The 17,260-nt window shown below is 36.7% G+C and overlaps 1 protein-coding gene across 4 annotated transcripts in view; it reads left to right on the top strand.

Moving 5' to 3' along the window:
- The window catches only part of LOC130013609 (putative ankyrin repeat protein RF_0381), an 81,673-nt gene that overhangs the window by 59,925 nt on the left and 4,488 nt on the right, over positions 1-17,260 (top strand). For all 4 annotated transcript variants that reach the window (XM_056102394.1, XM_056102399.1, XM_056102393.1 and 1 more), the window contains one exon: positions 16,404-16,467. In XM_056102394.1, coding sequence (XP_055958369.1) covers positions 16,454-16,467 — 14 coding nt within the window. In that variant the 5' untranslated portion in view covers positions 16,404-16,453. The remainder of the gene's footprint in view (positions 1-16,403; positions 16,468-17,260) is intronic.

The raw sequence follows: 17,260 nt of genomic DNA on the forward strand, positions 1-17,260 counted from the left end.
AGTTGGAAATATGAAATTTCCCTCAACGATTAATAATTTTGTTGAAAATTTGTGAATATTTCATAAGATCATTTTTAAAGCATATTATTTCTAATGATTGGTCATTCAAGCATACTAAAACATGTTTTCCTCAGTTTGGCTACATTTTTTGTGTACCTAGTTTATACTTAGATGAATTATTATGGATTGTTTCTAATTTAAGTATGTATGTGCACTCAGACAATTATTTCGTCATGTTCTGTTGAGATACATCAATGAATCCTTGAAGATAAGTAGGACGACTGAAGATTTAGGCTTGCTATCATTTTTACTGACTGTTTATTCACAGTCTTACAGAAAGGACTATTATGTTACAGTAAAGACACAATTGTTACAGGGTTGACATAAAGTTATCTGTTTTTGAAAGAAAACTGGAAATATTCTGTCAAGAAATATATTTCCACAAACTACGTCACATGAGTACTGACTGGCACTAGCATCATATATTTCCAGACAAACGGGAGAAGGGTTTAATATAGGCTATGATTGTTCCTCAATCCCTATTCAGATACAAATCTGAATAAAAATATTGCTTTAAAAAAAAAAACCAAAAAAAAAAACCGTGATATCAAATTTATGTTAATGGTGTGATGTTACTGGATTGATTTTACAGGAAGGACATGCTCTCTGGAATCAAAATTATTTACAAATTGAAACAGCATAATTACATTCTTTTATTACTATTTTATTAGCTTGAAATTCCAATTTATAGAACTGTATATAAATCATAAAATGCTAAACTATAACATTGCTGAAATTAGTAGAATATATTGTGCTTCAAATAAATGATGATAACAAACGAATAACTTTCAAAATAAAAGCAAAAGTCAACATTACCAAATTTTGTAGGGGTTTGTCTTTATACTATGGCTAAAATTATCTATAGACATGGTAAGGTTTGGGGGCGTTTGGAAAACTTGGACCGTGAACATTTTATGATACATTTTCTATTTATTTTGCTTGAACATTAGTAGTTTATCCTATCATCTTCTAAGATTTTGGGAAAGTATATCCTACAAAGTTTTGTTCTGTGGTGTTTTTCACCACAAGAGTTCCACAAGATATTGGACATAGAAAATAATTCAATTTTTTCAAAAATTTCTTCTGAGACCCTCTTAACCCCCGGTGTGGTACCACATTCCACCAGATTTTCGGGGGCCATGAAATAAGATAGTCAAGTAAACTAGAGTACGACAGGTTTAGTATTCGGACAATGAATTACAGTGGGCTGATATCCAGTTACATTTGCTCTGTTTTTGCTTGAAAAGACACAAGAAACAGATTAAATTTAGATTAAAGCGATGTGCTCTTGCTTTTCTTTTGGAATTGTCTGTTTTGAATGCCATCTACAAGTCTTGCAAAATATTAACAAGCTTTTGCCAGGTTGGGACAAAAATGTCAAACGTGACATTCTGACTTAACTAGTCGCTATGATTGAATTTATCCACGACTGGACGCAATCACGAGCAATCAGTTGATCATAGTCGTAAGCGCACCCATGTCGCCCGGTATCAATTGAAGAATCGGAGCCACAACGGATCACATGACTGACACGTAATAACCTTCAAAATGACCTCATTCCACTTGTCCCCTGGGTACCACGTGACTAAATAACCGAATCCTATTGGCTACGTCAGCGGAGCGCCGACTCACGCCAGTCATAGGTGCGTTCATGTCGCTTGCAACTAGGGACAACTGCTTGTCATCAGTCGTAAGAGTAGAACATGTTTCTCAGAGAAACTGGAGACGACTGGACACAAACACAAGAGCGCTCAGGTCGCCCAAGTAGTCACGACTAATCAGTTCCACTTGATCGTAAACGAGTCGCCGATTTCGAGTCTCCGTCAGTTTTATCGCGTCGTAGGTAGGCTATATTGGACCACATGGAAGTGGCTGGAATAGCAGGACAATGCGTTTGCGGCAGTTAAATTTTCAAAATTTTCTCCTAATGGCTCCATCTTCGTGGACAGTATAAGATTGATTGGTTGATAGGAATTCGAGTCAGCTACTTAAGTTAGGCCATTTTGTACTTGATGTATTCATGAGCTGGGATCGCAGGAAAACGCGTTTGTTACCGTCCGCTCCTTCACCGGACACCACCGTCTGTGACTCTCATTTTTTTCGGGCATGGCAGGTTTTGCCACCCATCCACCCTCTCAACTCCTAACCTCTACCACTCATCGACCCCGGACACCTATGTATCACGGGACAATTTATGTATAAATTTATCTGATATTTCTAGATGTATCTCGGTAAGAGGACACTGGTAAAACACCCTTCATAAAAGGCTTTTTGTTATTAAAAAATTTAAATGTCTCACCATGATCTAAATGTATAAATAATGAATCTATTTATCGTTGATGTTATACATACGTATACAATTTCACACACCGTCTTCTTTTATATTATAAATATTGTTATTGGCATACTTATTCAACAAGGATGTTACTCATATATCCATTTTATTTTTACACGTGTGACGGATTTAAGGGGCATAAAAGGTCTGACTATTCATTTTATTCGTGGAAAGCAGTGAGGTGTTACAATAGTTACATAGAAATAGATGTTAATACATAGATATGACGTCACCCTTTGGTGTTTTTAACCGGTATATAGGAGATTGTACACTTTTCTTAAACAATCGCCTATTATTTATAAAATTGTCCACTATTTATTGAAAATAATGGACAGTTTTACCAATATTGCAGACCTACCCTTTCCATCACCTGCAATGGTGTGGTAAAGTTGATAGATTGAACCTGCTTAGTTCGGGAAAATAGATTTCTTGATTGACAACACGATAAGGTTTAAATAAGTTTATATAATCCACAAACGACACATGATACAGTTTAAAACAATTAAATGAAACGCGTAAGCGCGTAGTCGATGTTGGTCGATCTAGATGTATTTCAATTCACCATAACCATTAAACACCATTTCTGTTGGTACTACACATAACTATAACACAAAATACATTTATGCTCGACAAGTTGGCCCTGAAAATACAATAGTTGCCATTATCCATATATTCGTAACCAACAGTTCTATTGGCTACACATCCTACAATTTTTACCTTACAGTATTTGAATTACATATATAATTATATATCAAACACTCATGAAACTCACAGTCCACTTGCAGTCATCTATTACAAGAAAGTTAAATTAAATAGCTTACCCATTTGTGGAAAAGAGCCGGTATTGACCTTCACTAAATCTGTAACATGTGGTACTGATGCATGCGTGTAATTTAGTTTTATCCCAGCTAAACTTCTGAATAACCAACCAGGACAAAGAATTACTAATCACCTGATAAACAATATTTCAGAAAGAGACCACCTTCAGAACTATAAAGAGTCCAACGAGTTATCCTTTCAACTATACCAAAAAATATTAAAAGTAAACCCATATAAGAACTAAGACATTTCAACCACTAAAATAAAACACCATAATCCGGACAATACAATTCCAGACCCATACAACTGAAAATCCATCCCCCAAAACATTTTAATGAATTTACATTATCTCACAACCAAAACTATAAACTCACTTATTAAAAACTTCCAACAATCAAGACACTGATCAGGACATTCTTCACCAACATTAATTGACAGAGTCCCAAAATATGACCCTGTTACATACTTCCCCCCACCGTAAAAATGACGTCCCGTCATTTACTTACCAGTAATTAACGACAACAATGCCGTACTAACCTCTGGAGCCATTTTGCTTAAAGAACCTGAAAGATGTAATGAATGAATATAGTTAGCTTTCTCATACCAATCTGACGGATTATTAATTTGAGCCATAACAAAATCACCACTCTGCATCCATTGAGGTTGGTTACATGTTCGGCGAGGTCTTGTTTCAATAGATACATCTGCCGGTAGAGGACTTGGATTATTATCTACGGCGTCACCTGAAACATTAACTTCAATTGATTTTACCTCAGTATTTTCATTACTTACAGATGCGTCATTAGATGCCCCATGAAATATCTCGGTATTGTGATCCCCCTCAACAATATCCTCGATAATTTCATGATCACCTTCCCCTCCTCCCGTAAGAATAACCTCCGGGTAATTCTCATTTACAGGATCATTGGCTTCCACATAACTAAATTCTTCATCAGAACTTGAATCTAATTCAACACATTTTTCCGCAGCTACTTTAGACTCAATTACTATTTTTCGCTTTCTCGGTTTTGGAGTCGGAAAATACACGGGTTCAACGCTATTGATTGATAACAAATTATTTCGATGTAAAGTACGCGATCGTCCACGCCCAGACTCTGGTCTGACCACAAAAACAGGAATTTCCAAATTAGGTTGATCCTCAACAATGTAAACGCCAGGTTCCCATCGATCAGCTAATTTGTGTTTTCCCTGAAACGCTAAAGTACGTACTAAAACACGATCACCAATATCAAGACGAATACCTTTAACTTTCCGATCATATTTTGTCTTCTGTTTTTCTTTACAATTCTCTGATGATTTAATCGCTAATTCATAAGAACGTTGTAACCGTTCCTTTAACGCTTTTACATACGAATGTAATGACACATTAGACACTTCTCGACTCACTCCAAACGCTAAATCTATTGGAAGACGAGGGTGGCGTCCAAACATTAAATAGAAAGGTGAAAATCCAGTGGTTTCATGTCGTGTGCAATTATATGCATGTACAAGAGGTGCTACTTGTATTTTCCAATCATTTTTCTTCTCCGGCGTAAGTGTACCCAGCATATTCAAAAGTGTCCGATTAAATCTTTCACACTGCCCATTACCCATCGGGTGATAAGCTGTGGTGCGGGATTTATCCATACCTACTAAACTACATAATTCTTTAATAATTTTACTCTCAAAATTAGCTCCTTGATCAGAATGTATCCGACTTGGTAAACCATAATGAACTATAAAATTATTGAAAAATACTTCAGCCGTTGTGCGAGCTGTCATATTCCGTGTAGGTATTGCTTGAGCATATTTTGTGAACAGATCTGTAATAACTAGAATATACTGATAATTACCTTTAGATGGTTCTAGTGTTAGAAAATCCATCGCAACAACTTCAAGGGGGTGAGTAGTTTCTATATTCACCAAAGGGGCTCGCATATTTGTAGGAGATTTTCGTCTCAAACAACGTTCACAATTCTTGATCCAAAGTTCAACATCACTTGCCATACCAGGCCAATAAAATCGTTCCCTCATTAATACCATAGTTCTATCTCTACCCATGTGACCAAGATCATCGTGAAGAGCCTGAAATGCTAATTTCCTATAATGACCTGGAAGTACGAGTTGTTCAATTATCTCCCCTTCATGTTCCACAGATCGATATAAAACTCCCTGTTTCAGCTTTAAGTGTTCTAAACGACGACATAATACTTGGACCTCTTTGTTGAACTCCTTGTCAAATGGCTTTATTCCCGACCTTAAATATTTAAGAATAGACAATATAGAGGCATCTTTTGCTTGTTCCTTTCTCCAATCACGTGGTGTCATACCATTTAGACCTAAATTTACCTCCGGCACTAATTCTGGTGATATACTTAAACATTCGGCATAATTACTCGGCTGAATAGAATTACAAATTACATGTACCTGTTCATGTGAAATATATTCCGATTCTTTATGTAATCTTGACAATAAATCGGCGTCCAAATTATTTTTCCCGGGTCTGTATTTTATTTCAAAATCATACGCAGAAAGAGCGGCGAGCCATCTATGACCTGTTGCATCTAATTTAGCGGAAGTCAAAATATAGGTTAATGGATTATTGTCGGTATACACCACAAACTTGTTCCCATACAAATAATCATGAAACTTTTCTGTAACGGCCCATTTTAACCCTAAAAATTCCAATTTATGAGCAGAATAATTTTGTTCCGATTTATTCACACTTCTGCTCGCGTAAGCCACAACTTTCAATAAATTATCTCGTTTCTGATAAAGAACTGCACCCAGACCAGTTTGACAAGCGTCAATATGTAAAACGAATGGTAACGTATAGTCACAGCTTGTAAGAATTGGAGAACTACACAAATGATCCTTTAATTCACAGAATGCATTTTCCTGCTCAATATCCCACTTCCACTTGACGGAAACATTACTTTTATTTTTCTTACCCGTTGTGGGCATCAAAATAGATAAAGGTTTTGATATTTTCGAAAAATCTTTCACAAAACGACGATAATAACCAGCAAATCCAAGAAATTTTCTTACCTCGACAGAATTCAATGGGCGTGGCCATTTTTGGATCACCTCAATTTTCTCTGGATCTGGTTCAATACCCGCTTCGGAGATAACATGTCCAACATAGTTTACACGTCTTTTAAAGAAACTACATTTATCAGGTGCTAATTTTAAATTACACTGACGTAAACGCTCTAAAACCTTATTTAAGCGCTGTAGATGCTCCTCGAATGAATCTGCAAAAATAATCAAATCATCAATATACACTACACATATCGTCAAATGAAGATCTCCTAAGCAATCTTCTAAAAGCCTCTGAAACGTCGCGGGAGAATTACAAAGACCAAAAGGAAGTCTGTTATACTCATAAAAACCAAGCGGACCAATTGTGAAAGCGGTACGCTCCTTATGTTCTTCGGCAACTTCGACCTGGTAATATCCGGACTTCATATCTAACTTTGAATAAAATTTGTTACCTGCTAAATGATCCAATAACTCATCAATTCTGGGAAGAGCGTACGAATCCTTGATCGTTCTATTATTCAATTGTCTGAAATCAGTGCACATGCGTAATTTACCGTTCTTTCTACGACAAAGTACCACGTTTGATGCCCATGGACTATGTGAATTTCTTATAACACCACATGCTAACAACTGCTTTAAATGATCTTTTACTTCAGTAAACATCGATGGAGGTATACGGCGGTGCCGTTGCTTAAACGGTTGTTCATCTATAAGTTCAATTCTGTGTTGTACTCTGGATGTATGTCCCAAGTCCAGATCATTATGTGCGAAAATATCGTCAAAACTTAACAACAGGTTCTTACCTTGAATTATCTCTTCCTCTGATAAATCGCTTTCGTCAATTTCTACTTTATTTAAGACCGAGGCATTGGATCCATCTGAAGTAACTTCGTTATCTTCAATATTTACCGGCTGTAGTTCACACACAATAGCTTTGGGTGAAATAACAATAGTATTTGTAGACACATTTGAAACGTTAACTGAAATATAATCTGTATTATTGTAATCATACATCATTATGGATGGAGAAACATCTAAATCAGATGAAATACTGGAACGTTGACATGGGTGTACCATCACCGACACCTTCGGGTATCGTAACTTTTTATCAACATAACATGGTAACGTTATACGAGAATTTGGACGAACTAGTATCCTATTGACTGAGGCACTTTTCACTATTCCTAAACTGAAATCTCGTTTGACTAATTCTTTTTCTGATAAATCCATACTACGAAAAGATAAATACCAAGAAGTGGTTAATTTCGCTTTTTGGAGAAAAGATTTCCCATGTTCATCTTTACATTGTTTCATCAGAAGAGTCAATACATTTGTTCCAAGTAAAACCGGAACCAATGAATTATATCTACTCACCGGAACTACTAATAAAATACAAGTTATTGTTTCATCTGTCAATTCTGAAAACTGTAAATCTGCTTCAATATATCCTTTATACGGCAATGGTTTACCATCAGCACATTCTATATCCAACATAGTTTTAAGCGGTTGTAAAGGTAAATGTTTTAATTTAGAATTATATAACTCTTCACTTACAGTAGACACAGTTGATCCAGTATCTAAAAGTGCAGTACAACAATTTCCCTCAACTTTAACATTGGCTTCATTAGGTTCACCAACTACAAAATTCGATTTCAACGTCGCTCTGGGAAGTCTCTGCGTGGAGTACCCCAGGGCGCTTCCCTTGGCCTGAGGTTGTGAACGTTTAAAGAACGATTCTGGTTAAATGCTGCTCTGCAACCCAACCTAATATGACCGTACTGACCACAAGCCCAACACTTGGGTCCCGGTCCTTGACTACTACGCCGATTATCCCGGTTATTACTACTAAAATTATTTGACATCTCACCTCTTGAATCATTTCCTTGTGACTGCCATCGTGGAACCTTAGGTCTGTCAACTTTATAAGCTAATTGCGAAACTTGATCCTTCAATCCACTAACTTGTGAAGAAATACTGTGAACTATCCCTTTAAGTTCCTGAAATTCAGAATTAGAAGACTTTGTATGTATCATGTTAAAAGGATTTGGCTTCGAAGTAGCGGTACTCGCTGATAAGTTTCGTTGGTTAACATCATGCTCTATACGGCGAAGTTGAACACGTAGTGTGTCGAAACTTGTTGATTTATCATATTTGTGAGCAGACAAATCACGTAAGTGTGGCAACAATCCACGCCAAAATACATTCCTTAATGTCTCATCGGATTCTTTAGGATCTGGACTACCCTCTCGAGTTACTCTTGCGAGTATATCTTCTAACCGGCATGCCCAATCTGTAACCGTTTCAGATGGATATTGTTTAGCACTGTAAAAGAGTCCGATTAAAGATTCTGCTTCTTCACATGTACCGTAAACACTATGCAATTTGGCTAAGACAGTTTTAACATCAACATGCGGACCTAACCGCATTATAACCTTACCGGCCTCCCCTTTAAGTGATCGGCGAATAGCCAACAGTATTACATGGTTATCATATACACCTTCTGAAATTAAACAATCTACTTCGTATCTCCAAAGGTCGTAACTAACTTCACCTTTTCCTGGTTCACCATAAAACATTGACAACTTCGGCATCGGATTAACTGGTGGTCTTGATTTAGTAGACGACTCTGTTTCATCATCCGATTTAACCGGCCACTTACCTTTAGATTTCAAAACATCTTCCATCCACTCAGCAACGTCATCTTCAGTCTTACCTATACGCTTTGGAAAAAGACCCAACTTTCTTAGTGTGTTACCCAAGACCACAACTTCTTCCTCCGACATATTCAAACCAATCAACTGACCAAACTACTCTAAACTCTACATAAAAAAAACTCCACTGTTGATAAAATAAAGACAATACAAGTTATAGTGTTACTGGGATAACTGTTATATATTTTAGTATAATGCAATGTGTATTGAATGATGTTCTAAGATTATCAATAGTTACGGAATTTTATGCCCTAACTTATTTAAACTTGACCTATTTATTTATTAGTGCTGTCAACATCCATACTTACAACCATACATACCAGGTTTACCGACACTAAAAATAAATGAAAACAAACAAATTAACACTAAATTAATCAAATTAACACTAAATTAATCAATAGTTCATAATATTAATGTTCAATATTCACTGTTACACAGTTCCAATCTTCATCCAGAATCTGTTATAATTTCAGTTCCAGTGGTTAAACACTGTCACAAAGTCACGAGAATTCAAGCTTGATGATAATGTGCATATAAATTTGAATGTCAGTAATTAAACGCCATCGGATTCACTTTAAAGTCTAACGATAAGTTAATTGAAAACTAAACAGTTCAACTTGTTACTGGTACAACCAAGAAAATCTACTCCCCCTGGTGCCTCCATTATTGCAGACCTACCCTTTCCATCACCTGCAATGGTGTGGTAAAGTTGATAGATTGAACCTGCTTAGTTCGGGAAAATAGATTTCTTGATTGACAACACGATAAGGTTTAAATAAGTTTATATAATCCACAAACGACACATGATACAGTTTAAAACAATTAAATGAAACGCGTAAGCGCGTAGTCGATGTTGGTCGATCTAGATGTATTTCAATTCACCATAACCATTAAACACCATTTCTGTTGGTACTACACATAACTATAACACAAAATACATTTATGCTCGACAAGTTGGCCCTGAAAATACAATAGTTGCCATTATCCATATATTCGTAACCAACAGTTCTATTGGCTACACATCCTACAATTTTTACCTTACAGTATTTGAATTACATATATAATTATATATCAAACACTCATGAAACTCACAGTCCACTTGCAGTCATCTATTACAAGAAAGTTAAATTAAATAGCTTACCCATTTGTGGAAAAGAGCCGGTATTGACCTTCACTAAATCTGTAACATGTGGTACTGATGCATGCGTGTAATTTAGTTTTATCCCAGCTAAACTTCTGAATAACCAACCAGGACAAAGAATTACTAATCACCTGATAAACAATATTTCAGAAAGAGACCACCTTCAGAACTATAAAGAGTCCAACGAGTTATCCTTTCAACTATACCAAAAAATATTAAAAGTAAACCCATATAAGAACTAAGACATTTCAACCACTAAAATAAAACACCATAATCCGGACAATACAATTCCAGACCCATACAACTGAAAATCCATCCCCCAAAACATTTTAATGAATTTACATTATCTCACAACCAAAACTATAAACTCACTTATTAAAAACTTCCAACAATCAAGACACTGATCAGGACATTCTTCACCAACATTAATTGACAGAGTCCCAAAATATGACCCTGTTACACCAATATTAGACACAGTGCATGAAAATACTTTAAAACTTCATAGTTATCGAAATCTCAGATAACCTAATGTTGATTTCGCTTGTTTGTCGATGTGAAGAAATTACTGTTTCCATATTGTCTATTTTGTTGTCAGCGAATTTTGGTTTCTTTCCTACATAAAGAATTCAACTTAAATCCGCCTGTTGTATGTCACTGGTCTGTTTATAAGTACGTTCGGCACTTTATCGATGATACGTTTTTTATACGCTCACATTTTCACGTGGACGTATATTGACGTCGCTTATGTCCGTCCGTTCGTTCACAATTTCTTTGTAGACACTCTACGGGTTATAACTGTATATCCCAACGATCTCGGTTCCTTTCGATATTGGCTTGTATGGGATCGTGTCTTCATGGATTATGGCCCCTGATTGTACCCACTAGAGGTCGCAATTTTTATCCCATTTTGAAGATACTGAACATGTATGTTTATAACCCAAAGATCTCGATTCCTTGCGATATTGGCGCATATCTGAACGTAACTTCCTGGACTATGGCCCTTGATTGAACAAAAAACCGTGTTTGTAGCCTGTGGAAACTGTACAGGTCACCATTTTTATCCGATTTTAAAAACCGTTCAAATATATCACCTTTACACCATAATAACGGTTGACTTTGAAATTCGTGAATTGGTTTGTCGCTTTGATCCTATTTCACTGTCACTTACATCAGAGTATATATTTAATTTTAAATCAGTATTTGGACGGCTAATACCCTCCACATTAACCACAGTACTAAGAATATTATCAATACCTAAATCATTTTCGTGAGCAGCCTTTCCATCACAGCTTTGACGTCCGTTATCCCCAATATCAAGAACATCACAATTTTTGTGGCTATTACCCTTTATCGAGTACATCACCAAATGTTATCAGTATCCAAATTCTTATCACAAATATTCTCATCATTAATATTTGTTTTCGGCTGTGTTATAAACATGTCGTCTCCACTTAAAGATATCTTGCTAAATGAATATTTTGGACTATCTGTGTATGCTTGCATTATATGACTGGAGTGATTTGTCATGTGCATGTTGTTTTAAGAATATATCCATTATTTTGTGGCTTACTCTTTTAGAAAACTATCCGTTATTTGTATCTCTATGGTGCTATGTTTTAAGTTTGGTAATAGCCTCAGACTGTCCATTATGTAAATACAAAGAAAAACTTCGGGGCTAACGCCCCTCAGTTGTTCTTTCTTATATTTACATAATGGACAGTCTTCGACCATTATCCATCACATAATACAACCGTCCTAATGCTAGGTGACAAGTGTGAAGTTAGCTCGATTTTCGGTTTCGATATTGGTGAATATCGAAAAGCAACTAGCTCGTTTTTCGATATTCAAACTTAAATCTCAAAAAAAGCAGATTTGATGGATGCACAGCTACAAAATGTCCACAAAATGTGATACTACGGTGTCCTTAAATAGATGAATTATGAATTACTTCCACGTTGTGTATATAGCCAGTGACACTAGGGTAACACTTATCTAGTCAGGCCATTCATGCTTCATATACAACCTCAATTATTAATTGACTCCGGAACACTGTCTTGTGTTGTTATAACTATGTTTATATATGAAATACAGGGAACTACAAAATCTTTAATAGTACAACATCTACACCCTGAGTTTAACAAGCCTAGAACTCAGACCTAACGGCTGAAACACTATATATTGTCTCTATCCCGGACCCTAAGCCAAGGCAGCTGTACGTCCCTCAGGGAACGACAATGATGTCCTCCCTGGGAACACCAAATGATGTCTTCTCTAGGGTCTCGGAATGACGTCTGAAGGGAAATTTAACCTCTCTTTTTCTTATATATATATGGTACGTTCGATTACTTGCGCCGCGCTTACGCGAGCCTCCATGAGTGCGTTCGGGTTACCGATGACGTCATTTAAACGGCTTACTCGCGCCGTTTAAATTTTAATAATAATAATTAATAATAACAAAATTTATATTTTGCAACAATTCATCCCACTTGGGAATGCTCTAGGACCATGAAAGTGTTCACATGGGTCAATTATAGTGCCTAAACAGCCAGGTTTTCACACTTGATTTGAAGACAGACAATGTTTCACATGTTCGAATGGAAGGTGGCAGTGAATTCCATAGAATTGATGCATTATACTGAAAGGTCCCTGAACCAAATTTATTCATCTTATAAACCGGTACATCTAACAATAATTTATTCTGGGATCTCAGTGACCTGTTTCGTTGGTAGTGTGTCAAGAGATTCTGAAGATATCTTGGTGCTGTTTTATTTAATGGGTTTTTTTTTATGTCAGAGTTAAAATTTTAATAATCCTCTCGTGCACTCGGAGCCAATGAAGATTATTTAAGATGGGAGTGATGTGTGATTTTGATCTAGCTTAAATCACAATTCGTGCAGCACGATTTTGGATCCTTGCAACTTGGAAATTTGTTCATCATTTATTCCAGAAAGTACGGCATTGCAGTAGTCAATTCTGGACAGCACGAATGATCGAGCCAGTGCAGCGGCTGCACCTTCGGGTATCAGATGACGGATTGATCCTATTCTTCAAAGATGAAAATGGTAAATTTTGCAGATATTGTTTATATGAGTGTTGAATCTAAGGACACACCAAGATTTTTCACAACATTTGATATCGGAATATCTGAATTGCCTATTGAGAGATTTCACAATGCAGGTATTAAGTCTGTGATCAGGTCCAATAAGGAGAAGCTCAGTTTTAAGCACCCCTGGGGGCTACTTTAAGGTGTGTTGCTATACGCTCCAGTAGTGCCCGACCTGACCAATTGATTTTTACTCGTACGGACACCTGCTACCAATTTGGAGGGGGGGGGGCAAACCTTTTGTAACTGATGACCATATTCTACAACTATGAAATCTGGTAACTGGTAAACTGCGATTCAAATAAACTGTGATTCACTACCATAAAGAAATAACAACATATTAACTAACTATTCATACATTAGTTATTCATATTATCTAACAATTCAAACATGTACCATATAATTATAACACAGCATATTCAACTGTTCCTTCCACTAGTTTCGATTTTTTACGTAATGACTTTAACTGTAGTTGTCTCCCTTGAATAAATTTAAGTGAGCTGGACCTCGCACAAGGTACCACATGTGATGGGCAATTAGAGCAACAAACTACAACCCATTTATTAATTATCATTGTTTACGATAAAAACTAAATGAAAATAAGATCTACAAATGATTCTCTAAATCTACTTACGATTAATGCTGCTAATGTCAGTAAGTCTTACAAAATCTACTAAGTTTTCAGGACAACTTAAAAAAAAGGTTCTAAGGAATTCTACAAAAGAATTATAGGAATTGAGGGAATCATTTAATATATTCATGTAAATTTTAGCCTGTGATAACAAAAACATTAACATGGAAATCATTTCAACAATGATGTAAAGGTGATATATTTGAACGGTTTTTAAAATCGATAAAAATTGTGACCTCTAGTCGAGGGTCCACAAGCTAATCGATTTTTCATACAATCAGGGGCCATAATCCAAGAAGTTACGATCCAAAATGTGTGAATATCCAAAGGAAGTGAGATCTTTGGGATATAAACATGTATTTTAAGTTTCATCAAAATCGAATAAAAATTGTGACCTCTAGAGAATCCACAATCTTAGTGTAAAAGTATGTAATGCCATTTGCGTACAAGGAGCGACAATTTTATCGAGAAGTTTCAGTCAGATTTTCACGAAATTCAAACTCAACGATCATTAGGATGTATGTGACAAAGTGCTTAATTTTCTATTTTATAAAATACAAACAATTATTTAGATGCAGTGAACTTATTGATCCCAGCTGGTTTTGATAATACATGTAGATGATATTGGCTTTTCAACTATACACTTTGTTCTAAACACGTACGCACTAATTAACGACTATCAATTCCACATGTATATATTTATATCAGTCAGCGAAATTTGATAACTTGTAAATACCATATATAGTAATGATTTCGTGTGTGTAGACCCATTTGAAAGGTATATAACCACCAGTTTACTTACAGTAAAAGAGACGCAGAAGAGAGACGAACGGGGAGGAGCAGAGACCAGCGAATGGGCTCACCCGAGTTCAGCCGCTGCCGAGACAGAAGGGCGTAATGTACCGTGTTGATGTTTGATTTATGTTCGTGTGTATTTATGTTCCTGTTTCCGATGTAAATAAATTTTGACTAAAGTAAAATAGTGTTACATGTACGATTTATTTTTGGTTCAATCAGGGACCATATGTAACACTATCCTGTGTCGCGGAACCAAAAAGACTAAACTGTGACACTACTGTGTGTCGTTAAATAAATAAATTATGAATTCCTTCCACATTGTGGATACGGCCCGTGACACTAGGGTGACACTATCGTCTAGGACTTTCTTTGACTTCACGTTGTGATAACTTTTTCCAATGATCAATAACTCTAAAAACACAGTTTATGTTGCTCCTCTATTTATATATCAAATACAGCAAACTACAAAGGTTAAATAAAGGAAACTAAAATATCTATGATAGTACTTTTCGAGTTATTAAAATATCGACGGTCTGAGTTTAATATCTGTTTTATCTCAGACTATAACGGCTGAAACATGACAAGAGCCACACACCTAATGTTAGTTCTACATGATGTTCTCGCTATGATGTCTTCGACCAAGCCTCTAAGCCGAGGGGGCTATGGGTATGTTCCCCTTGAGCTCCGAATAATGTCTGGACTGAAATTAAACTCGTATCATCATATAAAGATGATACGCGCATGAGTCAGTACTGAGCCCCGGAAAATTGACCAGGTACGTCCTTTATCTGATTGGTCAGATGCACAGACGCAACCCTGGATTTAAACACAGTGTACTTATATGGGTACCTAGGATGGCGGCTAACCACGTTTCTAACACATGGGATTACCATATTTATTTTAGCAGACTATGATGCCATTGCCCGATTTTTAACTACCAGACATATTCTTGCCTAGTTCTCACTGGTACTAGCTAAAATACATTAACAAAAGCATTTTACAGAACTTAAATAAACGCTACTGTATATAGACCCTATAGTATTATACATATAATCCAGTAAAATACAGTCCAATTTGCGCGAATGTCGAAAAGAACCGAGATGTTTGGGATATAAACTTACATCTTAAGTTTCAACAAAATCGGATTGAAATTCTGACTTCTAGCGGGTCCATTATTTCGTACAATCAGGTGCCATAATCAAAAAGTTACAGTCCGATTAGTGCAAATATCGAATCAACCGAGATCTTTGGTTATAGATATATATTTCATCAAGTGAACTCTAGAGTGTCCACAAGCTAAAAATCAGGGGCCATAATCCATGAAGTGGGGGTCCGATACATGACAGTATCGACAGGAACCGCAATTTTTGGGAGTTTTAAGTTTCCTCAAAATCGGATAGTGCCCACATACAAATTATGGACGGACGTTCAGACGTGCGGAAGGATAGGGGCGACGACAATATAAAATTATTCAGTCGTTTTAGGCGATCCCTCTTAACTTAAATTGAAGTTCTTTACTGGCTAGAAAATGATTGTCCACTACACAGACACCAGTTCGTAGATATCCCGAGAATGGTATGGTTTCATGTCTGTAGAATCTGTCCATCACACAGAATCCAGTCGTAGATATCTCGAGTATGGTATGGTTTCATGTCTGTAGAATCTGTCCATCACACAGAATCCAGTCGTAGATATCTCGAGTATGGTGTACAGAAGTAGGTATATGTACATAACTAATAGTCTGTATTTATATGTTTTTTTAGTGATGTTGACATAATAACGGCTACAGGATATAGTCAAACAGAGAATTAAGATGGATGAATATAGGTTCGTATATTTAATATATTATATACACTCAGTGGTTTGCCCTCTGTTTGCCCCCCCCCCCCCCAATAATTTTAGAAAATAAAAAAAAGTATTTGTGATACGTTTCGGTAATCAATACCTTCTACGGTGAATAAATCCCACATCCCCACTCAGTCATAAACTTGCATGTTGGAGAGCATTTCCGACAGTCTATTTTTCAAAATTTTCTAGTCGAGGTCCCCAATGGACTCGCTACTTCGGCGCTCACAAGGGGAATTCGTTGAGGTTCGCAAGTCCGTTCGTTTAACATTTTGTTCTCTAGTCGGATAAACTACTGCACAGGCGATGAACAGTATCTGGGCAGATCTATTTATCTCGACGATCGGTGCCTGACAGAATACTGTAAGACAGCATTTCCGGCAGTCTATTTTTCAAAATTTTCTGGGGGAGGACTCCCTACTTTGACGCGCGTGAGTGGGCTTTGGTGATTCGCAAGTCAGTTCGTTTGACACTTTACCTCATCGATCAGTGCCTGAAATACTGCCAGGGTGCATTTCCGGCAACCTGTTTTTCAAAATTTTCTGGGGGAGGCCCACTACCCCTAGTTGAAGCTCGTGCCTTTGCCCCCTTAACCTTGGACTTTGCCCCAGCTTTGCCCCCCCAATCACCGACGGCTGGCGCCGCCACTGTATACACTAGCCTATTGTACATACGGTGAACATCAGGGTTAACTGGGGTACGGTATCCTGTTTAAATCATCTCCAGTGGACAGATTATAATAACACTCTAACTAAACGGTATAAATAATTCATGT

This window comes from Patella vulgata, chromosome 1 (genome assembly GCF_932274485.2).
Source record: "Patella vulgata chromosome 1, xgPatVulg1.2, whole genome shotgun sequence".
Taxonomy (NCBI): domain Eukaryota; kingdom Metazoa; phylum Mollusca; class Gastropoda; family Patellidae; genus Patella; species Patella vulgata.